Source organism: Medicago sativa, chromosome 6 (genome assembly GCF_051527215.1).
Source record: "Medicago sativa cultivar Bolivia chromosome 6, Bolivia_mono, whole genome shotgun sequence".
NCBI classification, from domain to species: domain Eukaryota; kingdom Viridiplantae; phylum Streptophyta; class Magnoliopsida; order Fabales; family Fabaceae; genus Medicago; species Medicago sativa.
In genome coordinates, this window is record NC_140754.1 from 54,470,614 (window position 1) to 54,491,543 (window position 20,930).

The 20,930-nt window shown below is 32.2% G+C and overlaps 1 protein-coding gene and 2 long non-coding RNA genes across 3 annotated transcripts; 1 reads left to right on the top strand and 2 right to left on the bottom strand.

Annotated features, from left to right (window-relative positions):
* Positions 1-2,183: 2,183 nt before the first annotated feature.
* On the bottom strand, positions 2,184-3,857 carry LOC146915715 (uncharacterized). Its single transcript, XR_015013441.1, has 3 exons — positions 3,300-3,857; positions 2,918-3,205; positions 2,184-2,517 (listed from the first exon to the last, which is right to left on the bottom strand). It is a non-coding gene; the product is annotated as an uncharacterized LOC146915715 (long non-coding RNA).
* A 772-nt stretch (positions 3,858-4,629) lies between these two features.
* Positions 4,630-7,264, top strand: LOC146915716 (F-box/kelch-repeat protein At3g06240-like). The gene is made up of 2 exons (XM_085718051.1): positions 4,630-6,133; positions 6,562-7,264. The coding sequence occupies exons 1-2, from the start codon at positions 4,656-4,658 to the stop codon at positions 6,623-6,625; spliced, it is 1,542 nt and encodes a 513-aa protein (XP_085574177.1). The 5' UTR covers positions 4,630-4,655; the 3' UTR covers positions 6,626-7,264.
* An 8,355-nt stretch (positions 7,265-15,619) lies between these two features.
* LOC146915717 (uncharacterized) lies at positions 15,620-20,698 on the bottom strand. The gene is made up of 3 exons (XR_015013442.1): positions 20,560-20,698; positions 19,888-19,972; positions 15,620-15,847 (listed from the first exon to the last, which is right to left on the bottom strand). It is a non-coding gene; the product is annotated as an uncharacterized LOC146915717 (long non-coding RNA).
* Positions 20,699-20,930: the final 232 nt, after the last annotated feature.

The window sequence follows — 20,930 nt, forward strand, 5'->3', positions numbered from 1 at the left end:
CAGATTGTTCCAAGATTTGCGATCAACAACACTGTAAATGAAATAAATGGTTTGAATCACCTACGATCGCTTGTGGATTTTCGATCTAGGATGGTTGGCCCTTGATTCTGTTGTCATTGGCTTACTTAAAGATCAATCCAGGGGTGTGGTTTCCATTAGTGCTTTTACTCAATATCAACATTGTAGTTCTATTTGCAGATAACATTTTTTATATATATATTTCAGTTCCAATGGTTGTTGGAATGGTTCTATTAGGTAGGTGAATCTGTAATATATGAGTGATTTTGTTTTCATTTGTGTTTCTGCAATCTGTGTGTAGAAAATAGGATGAAAATTGAAAAACATGTATGTTACTGGATGTATTTTGAGTTTCTTTTATTGTTTATTCTTCTTCTTTTCTTATTCTTTTGCTTTGGTAACTTGTAATTTGTGTTTGTCTCATGGATCATTGAAATCCTCTTATAATGCTATAATGTTTAAAACTCTTTCATTTGTTGATTTGATTCCCTTGTGCCAGGTCACAGTATTAATATTTGTTCTACATGATCAAAACAAACCTTCCTTTGAGTCCTATTAGGCCTTGTAATATGACATAATCCTGATAGAATATAATTAATCAATGGTTGACTCATACAACCTATTCCAAGGCATTCATGGTAGTTGATTCATGGTAGTTGAATGCTAAAGCATATGTTAATATTTGCTTCATGGTATTAATATTTGATTCATGGTAGTTGATTTCTACTTGCATATTTTCTGTTTTTTAACAACTAGCTAATGTCGTTGAATGCTAAAGCATATGTTAGGATTTTTTTTAACAGATTCTTTGTTTTTCTAAGTGATTCTCATTTCTCGGATGGATTTTCAAGTGTTTGTTTCCACTATTTATTCTGGCATTATTTTACAACTTGTTTTGATGATTAATTCCAAGCATTATGTGAAGGTTGTCTTTATGTTCAAGCTTTTGCATCTTTGACATGGACGGATTTTGTCTTGTGACATATCACTCTACCCTCCATATTTAGTGCTTTCGTATCCATGAAAAAATTGTTCATTTTGCTTTGATCCAAGGACATTGTTCATCATTACATTATAGTTTTTAAAATCTATTGACATGCTCACTTATATCCAGGTTGCTACATGCAAAGTTTTGCATAGTTTTGAAGTGTTTGGGGACGTAGTTTGATAGAATTTGAGGTGTTTACTCTGTTGTAGTTTTTTCACTGCTTTCAGGGTCGTACCATTATAACTTGTAATTTATCAAATAATTGCAGGTAGTACTAGAAGTCAAGCATTGACCTGCTCCACAAGAGTTGCCCTCGTTTCTTTCAATACAATGGAGTTGCTTTCCTAAGTTTAATATATTAAAATCATAAGTCCTTGATGCCATCTCTTTTTTGGAAAATAGACTTACTTTGAAGACTTCTGGTAGCTTATCTATTTTTTATGTGGTTTAGGTGTGTCTATTTTGGGGCCCAAGCTTTATTGTGGAAGAGTTCATTAGGGAGATGTTATTGCTTTGTTTATTGTTTTCACTTGGGCTGGTTATCCCAAAGACATAATCAATTGTGTTATTGGCTCAGGCTCAGAAATTGTTTGGCAAAAGGTCCTACAAGAAGCTGACCTTTCTCCAAGAACTTGTTACTATAAGTTTCTTGGTTGGCTTTTTCTATTGTAATATTGTAATGTAATTGTTGTCGGATGTAAAATTGTTTGGACAATGTCATCTTATATGATGCATTCATTTTTTTTTTTAAATCAAGTTTTATCAATGAATTTAATACATTTTTTTATGCTTGATGTTGACATGCTTGATGTTTATATATATGTTCCACAAACAATTTTTTATTTAAAAGTAGGCATTAGTGACCGAAGTAGAGACTTATTTATTTAAAGTTGGTCCCTACAACCATTCTCTATGGTGGTTGCCAATACCAGTCTCATACATACACTTGTTAATTCCGTCACTAACTTGGTCACTAACGATCAGACGTGGATTTTGCCGCCAACATTTAGCGACTAACAGATCACCAACTGAAGGATAACGGTCTCAAATTCAGTTGTTAAGTGGATTAGTGACAGATTTTAATGCTATAGAGATTGAATAAACGGTCACTAAAGCCAAGTTTTCAAGTAGTGACCAAAGCAACTTTTAAATCAGTCATCGTCTGAGTTCCTTTAAAAACAAATGTATTCCTTGAACAGTAATAGTTCCACATAATGAAAGGAGCTATAGTTCTTGCTTCAGCAACCATATTTTGGAAAGCACTTAAGATGTTCAAACTATCTTGTGCCCACTTCTCTACTTTTCTTGTTGCGCTGATAATGTGTGAATTATAAATACATCACTATAGACAATTTTGAACAAACTGCAAAGGTTATTTTTGACCCTAGTACCTTGATGGGGTCATACATTTTTGTTATTGGATAGAGATGAAGAGTAAAAAATCATGCCACTGATACTCCAAGGGGGATTTACGATTGTTTGCCAACACACGATGCTTCATGCTTTTGAATCTGTCATTAGACATCAACTCTGTTATTGAAACAAAACAAAAATATTGTTCATGAATATAACTAAATTTGCAGTCATGCAAATTCTGAAACACACAAGAACCCCATGATATGCATAAGAGTTTTGCATGATTAATTTTAGTGGAGTGAATTACGATGACATATATACTTGATGTTTAAATCCACCAATACATTGAGCATAACACAATATCAGTTATTATGCAAAACAAAAGTAAATAAAAGGATGATGCAAGTCATGCTCAAAACTTCAAATGCAAGTGCATGCTCAAAAATTGATCACTCATATCTTTGAATTTTTATTTGCTCATATTCAATAAATCATATTTCTTAAATATGACCATTCATTTGTGAAAAAAATATAATACTATGAAAATTCACTCACTCATTGTATTCATACTAATCCTAGCCAGAACAACTTGAAGCTTTGAATTGTTTATCTTTCATGGACTTCACAAAAGATTTATGATTTTCCAATGAAGGTGGCATAAAGATGTCATTGGTCTTGTCAGATTCACGGGCAGCCACTAACCTCTTCCCGACATCCAATTTCCTAGTTGCCCATTGGGATATATGTGCCTACATTTCCTTTTGAATCTGATCCATCTAAAGTTAGAACAGACACCGCATTATGAGAGGCAAACCATGAACAACCTTAAGCGATGCATTCCAGCTGAACAAGCAGAGAAACAGACAAACTGAAGTCATAAAAAGTGCAGGAGGGGAATTTGGAATTTTAAATATCAGTAAAGCATTAATATGCAAACCATTCGGTCAACATGTCCTGCACAGATAATATCCATTACGTCAACTTGTTTCTCATTGCAAATTTTGCAGCGAGCATCTGTCATCTGTTTAACCAGTAGAAAAGCTAACATTCAGTAGATAATATTCAAACAATTTAACAGATAACATAACATTGTTAGTATGGAGCAAAAAGTGACCTACACCACAAAATAACCAGATTAATCTTTCAAACATTACTAGAAAGAACTTGTTTGTTGAAGCAATAACTATTTCATGATATGTTTCAGTTAAAAACCAAACAACACATGAGGTTTTCAATTTCAAAAATATCCTTTGCCCTTTTTCTAAAGCATAAGAAGTTTTATAAAAGAGCATTCTGATAAACTTATCTAACCCTCAAATCATTTTAAGATGTAACAACTATTCATTTACTAAGTTCATCACAATACAATCTACCTTCAAAAGATTCCAGAAAATAATAAATAAATATTTGACAAAGAATTGAAGCTAGAGTAGTAGTTCATTTTCAATTAATTGTAGTACAATTTTATCGTCAATTGATCACATACGGCCAACAAATTATCGCACTGTTGATTTAACCAAAAAATGATGTATCCACGAAAATTCAAGAAAAACAAGTGGAAAATAAAATTTGTGTTTGTTTGTCGTAATAAAAATCACGTAGGGATATTGCATATTATATGCAGGGGAACCCCGTATACTCCACAATTTAATTGTGTGAACTCTAGCCACTACGCTACTTGACTAAAAAAAATCATATTTAAAAAAAATTTATTTGTTTGAACACGACTATAGAAAAAAATTGTTACGAAATTATCTTAATATTCCGACATTTATTTTCTCTCCCTGTAAAAGACATAGAATCTTTCAAAAAAAAAAAACAAAAAAAGACAGAAAATTATTTCTTGAGATATTTATGTCAAATAAGAAAAACATTCTATCATTTTAAAAAAAGAAAAGTGTTTGTTAAGATAACTATGCATGATTTAAAAACAATTTTAAAAAAATCAAAATAAACGTGATAATAACACAAGAAATTTTCCTTAATCAAAATACTCGGTCTCTCACCTCAACAGATTTTTCCGCCGCTTAAGCCTCTTTCCTCAACTGACTCGGTCTCTATTTCTCTCTCTCTCACATGATAATAACACAACTTAATTTTCCTTAATTAATAAATTAAATTTTGATGAGTCTCTCTTTACCAACACACACTCTCATGCTTCTGTAGTTCTTCAATTTCGACCTGAGCCAAGGCACTTTCCTCTTTTCTCTCATCACGTTTCCGATTTTATTTCTCTATAATTCTCATGTTTTTTTACGGTTAGCTTGTAGTTAGTCTTTAATATGAATTGAATATGTTTCCTTTTAGTTTCTATGGTAACTATATCAAATATGAATCCCTTTTTTGTGTTTTGATTTACTTATTTTGCTTATGTTCCTTTTTGAAATTTGGTATAGCCATGAAAAGAAAAAAGAGTTCAATTACCCCTGTTAGGGCTAGCCAAAGATGCAATAAAGGAAAAGGGAAAGTTGAGGAGGCAGAAAGTCATGAATGTCGCCACTATTTTGATATTCTTCCATCCCACCTCACCGCCCACATTTTGCTTCAACTTCCCATCAAGTCTCTTCTCATTTGTAAATGTGTGTGCAAAATTTGGAAAGGAATTATTTCAGAATCACATTTTGCTAAATTACACTTTGAGCAATCTCCAATTAGTCTCATGATTCGAAATAGATACTATAGACGAGTGTCAAGAACCCTATACCTTCTTGAGTGCGATCCTGAAAAGTTTGAGATTGGAAGCAACAATCATGTGAAGCTTGAGCCTATATTCAGGCTTCCTCTTCGTGGTGATGTCAAATCACTTAGGATAAAGTATAAATCTAAGCACCCTTATATTGCTTGCAACAGAGATCGTGATAATTTTAGTATTGTGAATTCCTGTAATGGCCTGCTATGTTTGTCTCAACCAACTACCGGAAACCCTTTAGTGATCTGCAACCCATTCATGGGGGAGTTCATAAGACTTCCTGAAGCTACTACGGTTCGTATGCCGAATGACACGGTTCGTGTAATAGGACAAGAAGCTGGTTTTGGTTTCTATCCTAAAACTAATGAATATAAGGTAATACATATTTGGAGGAGACGTGTTATACATGTCAATTCCTCAGACTCTGAGCATGTGTTCCTTGTTGAGATACACACACTCGGAACACCAACATGGAGAAATATCAATGTGGATCCTCAAATTTCATTTTCATGTCTTATGAATCCCATTTGTGTGAATGGTGCACTTCATTGGATCAGATTTGAGGGAAAGGAAACGTCTATATTGTGTTTTTGTTTTGACAGTGAGAGGTTGCAATCATTTCCCTCTCCCCCAGTTGGGGCTGGCAGTCATGTCCATGACCAAATTGATAAATATGGCTTTTTACCAAGTAACATACATATTAGCATGGGAGAATTAAAGGGATTTCTTTACATTTGTGACTCAAACTCCTTAAAATATGTTACAATGTGGGTTATGAATGAATATGGCATTGGAGAATCATGGACTAAGGTTTACCACATTGATACTTTGTACAATCCTTTAGCGTGGCGTCATCCTTTGTGTTTTCCGGTAAAACGCTTTGAAGAGGGTGCTGCTGTATTGATACATCATTCATATGATCGTTTTACTTACAATGAGCCTAACAAATATGGAGTCAAGTTTTTTCAAATTCTTGGGTATTCTAAAGGATGTTTTGAAGTAATTCCACATATTCCAAGTCTAATCTCATTGAAGGATGCCGTGAAAGGAAACAATATTGAGGTGTTGAATATCCACTCAAGGTAAGAATCTAATTTATAACTTAATTTTTCTGATTCGACAATTGAATTTGATGGTTGACGCTCCCATAAAAATCATAGTAATTAATTTTAATTAAAAAACGTGTATTCAATGGCATTATATTTGGAGAAAGGAAGGCTTGTTAGACATAGGTTTTCTCACTTAAGCTTATGACATTTCCTCAATCATTTGCTCTTTTTTTTTTGGGGGTAAAACTCATTCATTTGCATCTACAACTGATATATATACATGTGGTGGTTATTTATGTTATAATTTTAGTTCTTTTTTGTTACGTAATGTCAATTTTTGAATATTCCTTAGCCACCAAGTAATAAATTGTTTTTTAAGCTTATTCCACCCCCCCTACAAATTGCAATTTTAGCTAACATTACTTTGTCAACGTTCCCTAATATTGTTTTCTTTTATATAGGTGTGGAAAGTTTAAATTGCGGGAAGAAAAAGTAGTTATCTCGTTGTCTCAACAGATTGTTTGAGACTTGACAAACACGGATTCTTCATTATCTTATGTTGACTTGATAAATATATCTTCCTCTTCATCCGACGGTGAAGAATTCGATGAAGAGTAAGTTTGTTTTTGCATTTATGGGTTATTTCGGTGATTCAATTTTGATTTTTAGATTTTAGAGAGGTCCTTAACTTTTGAAAACAATGTTTACGGTGATGATCTTAGGGATATCCTTCTAGAATTACAGAAAGCAGGTTTTCAAGAAGACGCGTAACGGTTTCTTGCATAAATATCATGTCGTTTCAGAATATGGAATATTTAGTACTTATTTAAAGGATAAGGATAATGTTGTTGAGAATAATGAAAGTGGCAATATGATTCATACAAAACCAAAACCATCATTATCTGATGAAGTTGGGGCTTTCCTTGAAGAAACACACTCATTGAATTATGAAGGGCACTGCAAAACATTACCTTGTTGATTGATGGTTTCCAATTATATCTCAAGTATCTTGTTTTTCCTTGTCTGTCTCGGAAAGAAGAACGGAAACTACATTGTTTCTTTTGTTTTCTCCCATGACATGCTTACAATCTGTTTATTGGTTCTGTTCAAAGAGACAATGGCATGTTTGATTTTAACCAATCAAAAATTGATGAACTGTTCTAACTTGTTTTAGTCGTTAATACGATACTTGTTACTAAAATTTTACTAACTGATAGTACTATATTACTACTTAATTTTTCCCAAACAATATTCTGCATCAATAACAGAAGATAGTATCATATTTTTCTAACTTATTGGGATTATCTGAAATCTGATTTTTGATATAAATCGTATCATAGATATCACTAAGCTTCCAAGCCTAGCATATGAATATTGTTTGCATTTCTATGAGTTTTTGTGAATAGTTATAGTTATTATTTTACTTAATATATTTGGTCCTACCACCTTCCTACACCGCGTTCACTTATCTGGGTCAACAGATTGTTTTTATGTTCATTTTGATATTATAATTGCATTAATGGTTGATTTTTTTGTCTTGACATAGTTATCTTTGCAATGTACTACTGTTGATCAACTTCATTTTTTAGTGAGCCAGATCATAAACCAATCTAAGGTAGGAGTTTTGAATGATGATTTTCTTGTATATGGTGGTGTTTTATTTGATTTATGGAGCTTTGAAATGAAGCAGTAACTATATATACAAATTTGCACATGCAGTGTGATAACTATAATTATGATTTTCATTACCTTCCACTAAGAGAGGTCTAATTGTGGATCAAATTTTTCAATTAAATTTGTCTTATTATCAAGAAGTTTTAGTTGATTGTTGAATGCCGTAGACTGTGTCTATAAAATTATTTGATATATCACTATAACAAACTAAAATCTATCTTTTGACTTATAACCGAATAACTCTGAATATGTCTTGCACCTTTATGATAGAATCACTCAATACTAGCTCTTAGCAACAAGCTGAAATTTAGATAATGTTTTCTTTCATTGTTTTGACTTTGCTCCTATTTTGGGTTTGAGACCTTTGTTGCACAAGCACCAAGTTGATCTTCCTTCTACCTCCAAATCATACTCAAAAACATAAAAAATGTCTGGCTAAGGTTGAGAATCTAGTTCAGGTCTATTTTCTGGCTTTGATATATCTTCTTTATTTACATATTTATTTCTTCTCAAGTGGAAAACTCGTGTAAAGAAAAAGTGGACTGTTGCAAGTTCTGTTGGATTTTGTACTATGGATTTTGTAGAGTGTTGGTGACAAAGTTGTAGCTTCACAAAGACAATATCACCTACTGACAAATTAAAATCTCTCACAGATACACGAATCCAGATTCAGATCTTCGTTATAACGATTTGAATCCAATCGCCAACATGGTAACAAATCCAAAACACTCCAAAAATTCTAGCCTACCAGTCCAATACATTGAAAACGAATCAGATTAAGAATAGGAATACGTAACTAAAGCAAAATTTCTGTTGTCGGAGTATAGTATTAATAAAGGTTTGAAGTTCTGTCAAAGTTTGAACACATGGTTTCAGAAAATGCAATTTTTTATACTTGGTATATGTTCGGCCCAACTATACTGCTTTTGTTTTCAATTGTGAAACCATGCATGTTCTTATTCTTAGAGAAAACTTAAGTTTTCAACACCCAAATAAGTGTGTGGAAATGAGTAAATAAAACATTGAAACTGAGATATAGACAACTCCAAAATCAGTTCAAGAAAACATTTGAGTTTTAAAGATAGGTGGCTTTTATGTTTTTCTATACTTGTTTTTGGTATTTACCTATGTGTTTGCTTAAGACCTATATGAATCAAGATGACTGTCGACTGAGATACAATCTTCGGTAAATTATATTAAGGAGATGGTTCTTGAATTTATGACCAAGAGCAAGGTTGTATCTGTGTTGCAGGTTGTATAAAACTGACGATTCATTTAAATAACCAAGTTGCATGAGGTCATCCACTCCATCAAGAATATCAGGATGTGTAGGCAAAAATCTGATCATGACTCTGCTGCTCAAGGTTAGCAGAGGGGCTGCTTCTTCTAGAGCACCTGATCCATTCACATCACCAACAGCATTGCTCGTTTTTATCATTACTTATATCACCCAGCTCAGACTGCTCATTATGTACCTTGCTGGATACCTGATTATTACTATTCTCTGAATCATCAATTTGTAAGGTTTGTTGGATAAGTTCATCAGCTCTATCTCTGATTGCCACCGCCCACCAAATCAACATTTTGCCCAGTATAATCTCTTCTTTCACACCCATCACTGAATGATGACTGCCTATCTACTAACTCATTTGAAAGCACTGCAACTGATTTCCTTCTACGTGGGCAGTAGATTCTTGACAATCTAAACTCTCACATGTAATTCCTTCTGGACAGTGGTCACCAGATATCCCAACCCAAATATCTCTTTTGTTAGTAGGTTCAATGACCATACATGAACTGCTTTCTCCAGTTTGTTCATTATTGATGAGGCTAAATATTTCATCGACTTTAACATTAAGATACCTTTGAATATACGTTATCAAAAAAGAATGTTTAGCAATATCCTTAATCGTCTTGCACGAGTTACCTGCAATTCTGTAAGCATGTCTCAAGAGGTCGGTCAAGGAGTAATCTTTATTGTTGTAACAAAACGGACAACGATATATCGAATTGGAGATTTTAAACTTGTAGTAATCATCCTTCAACTTGTTGTAATATCTATGCTCATATAGTATTCCAAAATGAGATTCACGGGTATGTTCTAATTTTTGGTACGTAACAATAGTATGGTTGTTATTATGAACCCTAATAACCGGAATTGGTTCTCCTCCCCTGTTTGGATTGTTTTTGTTGTTGTTGATATTGATGTTGTTCTTGTTGGCATTGTTGTTGTTGATGTCGTTGGCGGTGTTATTCAGGTTAGCTGTGAACATCTCCATTTGTGCAGCCAAAGCATTGAGGATCGGGGTAAGAATTGCGACAACCTCTGCTTTCGTCACCGGTTGATCTCCCATGGCTGATCATGTTAGGAAAAGAACAGGAGAAACCGGCTCTAATACCAACTGACGCAGTCGGAACCGTAGGCTAGCAAGCGCTAAACCTAATATATGATTGATAGTGAAATAGCAAAAATCCTAAGGGACCAAAAATAACAAAGTAAAAATAAAACAAACAAATAATAAAATTAGGCTGAAATAATAAAATTAGTAAAGAAACTCATCTACTTCTATATATGATTGATTATGGATATGCCACATTTATTCCCAAATATATACTCTTGTTCTTAATAAACATTAGGTATCAGGCGACGTACATTATAATATATCAATAAACAAATTGGTATTTTTCGGATTAGATTGAATTTTTGGATTTCATATTTGTCTCTGCTTTGGCCATCAACTTAGTTGGGTTATATGCATTTTATTGATGAGAACGAATATTGTTAGCAAAAACAAATCAAAAAATAACTAGAACCAACCATGCAGTAGTGGCCAATGGATTTTTATTCCCAATTTAAACTAAAAGATTGACGCTTTTATGTTTTTTTTTTTTAAATAAATAAAAGAACAAGCTTAAAAAACATGCAGCAACAATAAAGCAATGTCATTAAAGTAAACATCAAATAGCTTATAATCCAACATCGATTAAAGCATATTTTACTATACTAATACTAGTAATGTACATATGCACATAATTTTACAATGCTACCACTATCTAACTAATAAAAAATTCCCCATTTTGTTGTTATATAAAGAAACGATATGAAGAGTCGAGTTTCATGGTACACTACTAAAGCCTTCAAAGTCTACTACTCACTTAACATTAGAGGTTACTTTTTTCCTCTCTATCTTCAACGATGCTACATGCACCACTGTCCATTTTGTGTAAAATTGAGTGTCATGGTTGCAGCATCCAAAGCCCGAGAAAAGTGAATATAGTAGACCTTTAGTGATAATTTTGAAAGAGATATCTCTACAGTATCTCTCTCATCATTTTGAAAGGGATAATCAGCAATTGTTTCATAACGTACGACATTGGGAATGCAACCATTGTCCTCCATTTTTGAAAACAAAGCTAGTGCTTCATCGAAATATGCACATTCAAGGGATTCAAGGTAAGTTATGAACTTAATTTTGAAATTTTTCAGTGCACTAATGACACGATTTTGATATGCGAAGGATCTTGGGTACACTTTTAGTGCATTAAATCTTTATTTAGAAGTTTTGAATTAATACTAGGTTCGAAGGCGAATTTCTTCAAAAGTAAATTGTACACTTTCATAGAAGTGGGGTCAAGATTCTTCCTTGGCGTCGAGATTCTTTTTGATTTATGGGAGTTTCAGTAGGAGCTAAGCCAAGAAGTGGCGGAGCCACGTTTAGCAATGTGTGGGCTTGTGCCCCCACTAATTTGTAAAGATTTCTTCATGCATATGCAGACACATTACACACTCTATACATTTATTATTTATTTATAACATTTACTAAAAAAAATGTGTATTAGTGGCTATGAACAAAAATACTCACTGCATCTCTCAACATCAATATCTTTTACCTTCGTTTAATTTTTTTTAATAATTAATATATAATATTAATGTAACGTAATATTATGAAAAAGCTTAAAGGTTTTGAATCAAGAGGGGTTATCAATTTTTCTATTAAAATTACAAAAATAAACTTTGTTTTTTATTTGTCATTTTGATTTTTAAATGTGTCTTTAGTCAGTTAATTTAATCTTTATATATATTTTTCAATAATATTATACAATTAGTAACAAAAGAAACATTTGAAAATGTGTTCATCGTTTTGATAAAATTCAAATATTTTAGTGATAACACATCACACATTTAGAGACCAAAATGACTACTCCAAATTGGTATTGGTCTCTAAATTATTATTGTACGTTGGCGTCAAAATTGTTTAAGATAACCCTGCTACAAAATTAAAATAAGATTTCCAAATTATTTAAGATGACCTTGCTACAAATTTATATATATGGTGCCCCCACTACTCAAAGTTCCTGGCTACGCCACTGCAAGAAGATACACAGCCTGGATTCTGGTAATTGAAAAGGTAGATATTTATAAATTGGCGAAACACCATTATTGCTCAATTCATTATTAAGAAGCATACCACTCTTCTATTCATCAATCTACATTGTGCTTAAAAAAGTAATAAATATATTGATTCAAGTTCAACAAAGATTTCATTAGCGGCGACCTAGAACTGCCGCAAAATTCAACTTTTGAATTTCCTGCCCATACTTTGAATCCATCAGAAACCCTTGTTTTTTTTAAGCAGATTGTTCTCAAAGCGGTTTTGCAGCGGCATGTTTATGCCGAAAAAATTCAAATTTGAATTTTTCATTCCTGCAATGCATAGCTAAACTCCATCGCATATTTCAAAATTTGAATTTCCCGCACATCATATACAGCGCCCGTGATCTATCAGAAAAGTTTTTATAGGGTTGTTTTGATTTTTTTTTTTTACAACCTGCACTTTTTAGTAGTAGAAGATTAAGATGTATTGTTTGTGGTGAGGTGTCTCTGGGTACTTTTGTGCCACCAAAAATACTCTTGTTTGGACGGAAATTATTGCTAGATAGGCTTCTAATAAGAGTTAAATTAGGGAGGAATGGTGTCGATAGGGAAATTTATCAACAATGTTATGTTTACTGTTTTGATGGTATAGAATCGTGAAATCATATGTTTCTAAAATGTTTACAAATTCGAGGTTAATTACCTTGTGAAGGAAATAAATTCTGAAAATTATCTGTTTATTTACATAGAAGGCATGTTACAGTGTTGAGGATTCTTGCTCCTCTGCCTATATATACATATACATACTATATACTATATACACATATACCTTCTTCTTCTTCTCCCTTCTTTCTCTCTCTTTTATTCTTCTCTTCTTCCTTTCTCTCTTCTGTCTTCTGCCTTCTTCTTTCTCTCTCTGCCACATACCTGCCTTCCTTCTACACACACACATATATATTCCTTCTTCTTCTTTCTTCCTTTCTCTCTCACATACCTTCCTTTCTTCTGCCTGCCTGCCTTTGTACACACACATATACTTATTTCTCTTCTTCTGCTTGCCTTCTTCTGCCTTCTCTTCCTCCTTCTTCTCTTCTCTTCCTCCTTTCTTCTTCTACCTGCCTTCTTAACACACACACACACACACACACATACATACCTTTCTTCTCTTTATACATATATACTTTCTACTTCTTTCTTCTTTCTTCTTTCTTCTCTCCTTTCTTCCTTTCCTTTATATATATACCTTCTGCCTTCCTTCCTTCTTTCTTACCTTCTTCCTTCTCTTCTCTTCTTCTTTCTTTCTCTTTCTTCTTTCTGCTTGCCTTTGCCTTCTTCTTATGCCTTCTTCTGCTCTTCCATTTTCTGCATTTATTCCTATTCTTTGCTATATATACCTTGTTCTTCTTCTTCTCTTCCTTTGTGTCTCTTCTTCTTTTATACCTTTCTTCTTCTCTTCCTTTTCTTCTGCCTTTCTTCCTTTATTCTGTGTATGTACCTTCTTCTTCTTCTTCTTCTTCTTCTTCTTCTTCTTCTTCTTCTTCTTCTTCTTCTCCCCTTCTTCTTCTTCTTCTTCTTCTTCTTCTTCTTCTTCTTCTTCTTCTTCCTTCTTCTTCTTCTTCTTCTTCTTCTTCTTCTTCTTCTTCCTTCTTCTTCTTCTTTGCTTCTTCTTCTTCTTCTTCCTATTTATTCTTCCTTCTTCTTCTTCTTCTTCTTCTTCTTCTTCTTCTTCTTCTTCTTCTTCTTCTTCTTCTTCTTCTTCTTCTTCTTCTTCTTCTTTATTTCTTCTTCTTCTTCTTCTTCTTCTTCTTCTTCTTCTTCTTCTTCTTCTTGCTTCCTTCTTCTTCTTCTTCCTTCTTCTTCTTCTTCTTCTTCTGTCTATTTCTTCTTCTTCTTCTTCTTCTTCTTCTTCTTCTTCTTCTTCTTCTTCTTCTTCTTCTTCTTCTTCTTCTTCTTCTTCTTCTTCTTCTTCTTCTTCTTCTTCTTCTTCTTCTTTCTCTTCTTCTTCTTCTTCTTCTTCTTCTTCTTCTTCACCTAACCCCAACCCCAACCCCAACCCAACCCTCCTCCTCCTCCTCCTCCTCCTCCCCCGAAAAAACCGCAGTTTCTATCAACCAATTCTTAAAAATCATGCAATAAAAACATATTAATACATTTAGGTTCTACAAGGGCAGAGTTTGAAAGAATCATATTATTACAGGCAAAAGAAAATCCTTTATTCATGACTAATAGCATAGCATTTACCTCTCATGTGTTCCTTTAAAGAATGAAACAAATAAAACAATAAAACATCAAAATATTGTAAATGTTTCCCACGGCTTCCAGGATTAAAGTTCTTCTACTTGTGTATGTTTTAATAAGTCCATCCAGGTGCTTTTATATCCATAGTATAAGTGAATATCTTCAACATGTTTTATACTTGATTGCTATTGCTTTTAGAGACTATGAGAAAATCTGCAAAATAAAACATAAAATAATAATTATTTCATCAAACTACTGAAAAATGCTAGATTGTTTATTCTTTATTTCTGTAATTAAAGAGATAGTGAGTAATCAAGTTATACTATAAATATTAAATTTTTTATTTTTTGAAATTACCTAATAAAATCCTTTTAATTATATAAAATTTTATCAACATTTAAATCTATAAAGATTTTCAATAGGCATTTTAGTCCTATAAAATTTTCACACTCATGTATTATTCCCCAGTGCCAAATAACTGAAAAATGTCGAGACTAAAAGTATGAATTTTATTTTATGGAATAAAACAAGCTGAATATTTATAGGGACTAAAAACTTAATTATAACCTAAATTAAACTATATGTCTTACCAGGTTTATAGTTGTGGATATCCAAATAATGGCAATTCCGCAGTGCTATGTCTGAGGTGAATCAATTAAGTTACCATTTCAACTATTGAGCAGCTCTTGGCCATTCTTCTTGTAATGTAAGTTATAGTGACAAATATTATGAAAGATTTCAATCTTGACTGTGATGTCAACAATTGTTCTACACTCTAGAATATTGGTAAATTCTGTGAGCACTGACAATGTAGACATTTGTTGCATGCGTAATTTTCTTCAGCAGCACAGGATCCAAAGATCATCTAATGACATAGCATAATTTATGTTTGATCTTATAAAGAATGGTCTAATCCCTTCCTAGCATCCAGTCCAGTGCCATGTGATTCTCACATTTAAAACATAGAATCTGTGTAATCTTCATAACATCACACACCTTCTGAACTCCCTTAAACATCAAATGATAAGTTTAAGGGAACAATGACATAATAACCTTGAAGCCTAAAAGTTTTCCTACATCATGTAGTTTTCTCTAAGTAAAAACTTCTGCTCCCCTCCCTTGCCCATTTGGATTAATTCACAGGCCTATCCAGCCATTTGAGGATGAGAATTTATATAAACAATAAAGGATAAATTTAGGATTATATGTGTATCCAAAAGGTAGCCAGTTTTCATAGAATTTTTTATCAAGTTCTGAACAAGTTGAAGATGAATTGTTAGAGCTGGACGCAAGGTATAAATAGAGATATATAAGAAGAAGAAACAACAATTGTGACGGTAAAGCCATTGGATCAGTGTTGAAGGAAGAGGAGAAAAGAGTAGGGTTTTTGGGTTTCAGGTAAATAGTAATGGAGAGAAGGAATAACAGAGACTTATATCCAATTCAAGAGCATGAAATACCTAAAATAAGAGAAAGAATATGAACATTTGATACTATATTGATGAAATTCAAAAGCATAAGAGAAATGTACAGTTCTAAAGCAAACTTCCATTAGTAACTAGAATACTTATAACGATGAAATTAAAAATGTTTGAAAAACGAACAATGAAAATTATTGAAACATAATTCAAAATGTATCTTGCTAAATTAATATTTATTGAAAATTCATTTGAAATTTTACTCTGCTAGAAGTTTATATTATTTAATATGTTTCTCGTATTTTGTTTGACAAACTCACAATGTTTCTTGTTGATGAATCTTGAGTTTGAGGGTAAGTGTTAGATAATAAAGTATTGACCTTAAACGTAACTATTCGACTTTTATATTACTAAGCTAGTAGTCTATTAGGTTTTATTACATATTCATTTGTAATCGATGTAATGAAATGTTATATTATTTTCTTATATATAGTTTTTATTTAAACAAAGGTGCTTATAGCATTTCATTAACAATCAAATTCTCGATACAAAAGGGAATATGAAAATAAACAACGGGACTAGAGAGAACTTTTGTTCGCCTTTTATTTTCCCTCCTTTAAAGAGAACTTTTGTTAAATTTTGAGAAACTCCTCTTGATAAAGCTACATATAATTGATCATGACTGAAAACATGTCATGAAAGATAGATTCCGACATTGAGAATGGTCTGCCCTTGTGACTTATTTACGATAATAGCAAAACTTAGTCTAACGGGAAACTATTTTATACTAAGCACAAAGGGAAGTCCTGAACTCCCATTTGTTTTTAATTTAATTCTGGGCAAGAATGATAGCATTGCTTCCTGCAGTTAGGATTTCCACATCCAACATATTCTTAAATAAACCATGACATAACAATCGTGTCCCATTACACAGGCCATATCTAGGGTCTATGTTTCGCAACAACATCAAAGGTGCACCTTTTTTTACCTTTAAAATATGTGGTGGGATAAATATTATTTTTAGCTCATGTTTGTTACAAATCTTTTTTTTAGAGGATTTAAAGTCCAATCTTTAACATTATTTTTTGCCCACGTTTGTTACTAGTTTTTTTTAGAGGATTTAAAGTCCTATCTTTACCATTATTTTTTGCTCACGTTTGTTACAATTGATCAAGGCTAAGGAAGAGTAACTTATATAATAAGATAATATGGAAATACTGTTTTTTGTGGAAGTGATATGAAAAACTTGGCAATCTTTGTCGGTTGTATTGAGAGGAACAACACATATGTACAACATAAAAACGGCTAATAAAAAAGTAACATGAGTCCTGACCAAAATAAAAAGTAACATGAGTTTTTGTTTTGTGCTGGTTATTTGTGAGTTTGATATGTGGTTAAAAGAGGTAAAAGAGGGTTAACGGGGACGATAAGTGACATGGATTAGTATCCACGTGTTATTTTATAATTGGCTAACAGTAAGAACAGTTCATAAGGAACTGTGTGTAAGTTTTCTCCTTAAATTAAATTTATTCTTATTTATTTGTTACACGTGTTATTTGTATTTATTTGTTACATGTATTATTTGTATTTAAAATAAAATTAAGGGTATTTTTGGAAAGAAAAGTCCAACCCAAAAGTGTTGAAAGGGGTAGTTTTCTTTATATATCGTATATATTCATGTACCATATTATTTTAAAATATAAATGAGAATATGTATTCTTTTCCACACACAATTCTGTCCATACCTCCGTCCTCTCCAACTTCTTTTTTCTTTTCATGCATATCCTCTCCGGTTGAGAAGTTGCCAATCTAGTGTGTGGGTTTGTTTTCTGGGTGAGACCAAGGGAAAACCACTAGTTTTTTTTTAAAGAACCAAGTGAGAACCATTATTTTTCATTTTTCACTAGTATTTGGACCTGTGCGATGAACGGAAAGTTGATTATCTCATTGAATAATAAATGTAGTAGTCGATCATGAAATAAAATAATTGTTTTTGTTGACCATGAGTTAATATGTCCAAAAGACGACGACGACAACAACAACAACAAACAAACGTTATCCTACTAAGTGGGGTGGACTTCATTGATTGAAACACATCATATTGTTCTATCATAAACCATATTTAGATCCAACTCATCAATCTATAAATATTTTCTAATAGTTTCTGTTATAGTTTTTCTAGGTCTTCCTATACCTTTTGTAATATGACTATCATCTACTTTATCTACTCTTCTTACTACGTAATCTACAGCTTTTCTCTCTACATGTCCAAACCATTTAAAAATATTCTCCATAATATTTATACTATAGGTTCTACCCCAACTATCTATACAATGTTGTCATTTCTAATCTTATCTTATCTAGTCTTACCACACATCCAATGCCACATCCCTATCTCCGCACCATTACTTTATTTTCGTGTTGCTTCTTAACCGCCCAACACTATGTTGTTTAAAACATCGCTGCTCTGACAATTGTCTGATATTTTTTCACTTTATCATAAATGATATGTTTGTATTACATAAGACACTTGAGGCTCTTCTCCATTTTAACCATCCAACTTAAATACGATGATTTACATAAGCTTTTAATTATCTGTTATTTTGTGTTATGAACCAAGATATTTAATTGTGTAACTTGTATAATAAGATATCATTTATAAAAATTAAAAAAATATTATGTAGGAAATTTGCAACAACTTTTATGCCTCCAAAATATTGCTTAAGAAACTTTACAACTATTAAATATAAGATCATTTTCTAAAAAAAAAAAAAAAAAGCAAAACTTAAGAAAGAAATTGCCAATGAGTTTTTTCTCCAAAATTTTTTCTAAGAGACTTAACAACTTTTACATATAAGATAAGATATGCGATCATTTTATAAAAAAATAAAGAAAGAACAAAAAATTATGAAGGATATTTACCTAAGAAACTTATGAACTTATATATATATATATATATATATATATATATATATATATATATATATATAGGGATTTGCTAGAACACACCCACTGGTTTTTATGTGGGAGTGTTTTAGCAAGCTACACCTTAAGGTGCATTTAACTACTTTTTAGTTATAACTTGCTAAAACACACCTTCTAAAAAATAAGTGGGTGTATTCTAGCAAATGCCTCGTTGCTAAGATACACCCACTTATTTTTTAGAAGGTGTCTTTTAGCAACATTCACCTTAAGGTGTATTTAACAACTTTTTAGTTATATCTTTGCTAAAACACACCTTAATAAAAACTAGTAGGAGTATCCTAGCAAACCCCATATATATATATATATATATATATATATATATATATATATATATGGCTGCTTATTTACACCCACCTAAACTTATGGTGTAAGTTAGCAACCTGCATCCACTTAATTGTTTACACTCATTTTTTTAAATTTTATCAAATTTTTTACACCAATCTCACTAATTTATGCCTACTTTTATAATTATAAATAGTGTTTTCTTAAAAGTTTGTCTCATGCTTTGCATATGTTTATAAGTTTTCATAAACGAAGCTTCTCAACCGTTAAGTTAATTTACAAGTGACCCAAACAAAACCAATCGCCAATGCTGTTGAGAGCCGGCCGCCGTCTCATATGCTAAAACAAGGATGAATTGTATAAGTCATGTGAATGCTATATTCAATCAAAATATTTATCGATTTTGTTTTTTTCTATATTACACTTTTACATTTAATATATACATCTTTGATTAATCAATCAATACTTGCAAACACACTTTGGAGGCTACTTTAATCAAATTAGAGTGTGATGTTTTGGTGTTCTTTATTCCAATTTCTTTATGGCGGTGGTAAATATTAAATGGTAAGAATTTCAAGTTTTCGGTTGTCTGGTGTGAGGGAAGAAGTAAAGTTTTTATACATGACAGTTATTTATTTTAAACAATCACCATAAGTAAAGTTAAAAATAACTTTAACCTAACAAAATCACAGAGAGCAATAATGTATGTATTGAAAAGAATCAAACTTCAATCTAAGCTTACAAGCAAAATACATATATTTTGTAGAACTCTAATCCAATGTCTAACTTTAAGTTGCATGGGAAAGTGCCCTTACCTTAGACGTTTTCAATGATGGTGCTTTTAGAGAGTATGTGGTCCGATTTCACGAACAAAGGCTTCAAGTTTCTCTAAGGCTTACACTACTCCAAATCAAAATAAAAAATATTACTCATCATTATTCTCAAAAGAAAACAGTACTCGTTGCACTGAGATCGTAGCTTGTTTGCATACCCATGTACACTAGTATAATATTCAAGTACAATTGAGTTTTGGCCTCTTTGTTTTTTTTCTTTCACAATGCATGTAAATTCCCAAAAACATGACTCCATCGTGAGGAACCAACATAAATATTTAAGCATACTCTTAAAATTATATGATCCGAATATAAGACACCACAGAGAAATATGATTTCAACCGATCACTTAAACACCACACTGGCATCATATAGACATAAACCATTTCACATTAGCATGTACATGACCTAACAGAGTATTGCTATTTTCCACAATCAAATTTTTTTTTATTTTATTTTGGTTCAAACTTTATCATTTGCACACACACTGCACCTCACGTATATTTTAGTTAGGCTTTAACAAATTTATAGAGAGCCATAGCGTATATATTGAAAAGAATCAACCTTCAATTAGGCATACAAACACAATACAAATATTTTGTAGAACTCTAATTCAATGTCTAAATTTTGAGTTGTATGGAAAAATGCCATTACCTTGAACGCTTTCCTTTCAATGATAGTAAGAGTATATGATCCGATTTCACGAGCAAAGGCTTCATGTTTCTCTAAGGCTTACATAAAAACGTCAATGATGGATATTCATCCAACAAAAATGGTCTGGTTAGATCTGGAATGGCATAGAAAGTGGGAATTATTGACCGAGTATGTAGAAAAAGGGGAGTTTACGTGTTGGTGCTATTTGCCTCTACCTTATGTCATTTTCTTTTTTAATCGAAAAATAAGGAAGGATTGAAACAAAATCAGTTACTTAAAGATATGCTTATTGGTTTACGTGTGACTCAATGCATGGTAATGGTTTATTTCATGATGTCACATATATTCCTAATTTCCATTTAATCAGTGTC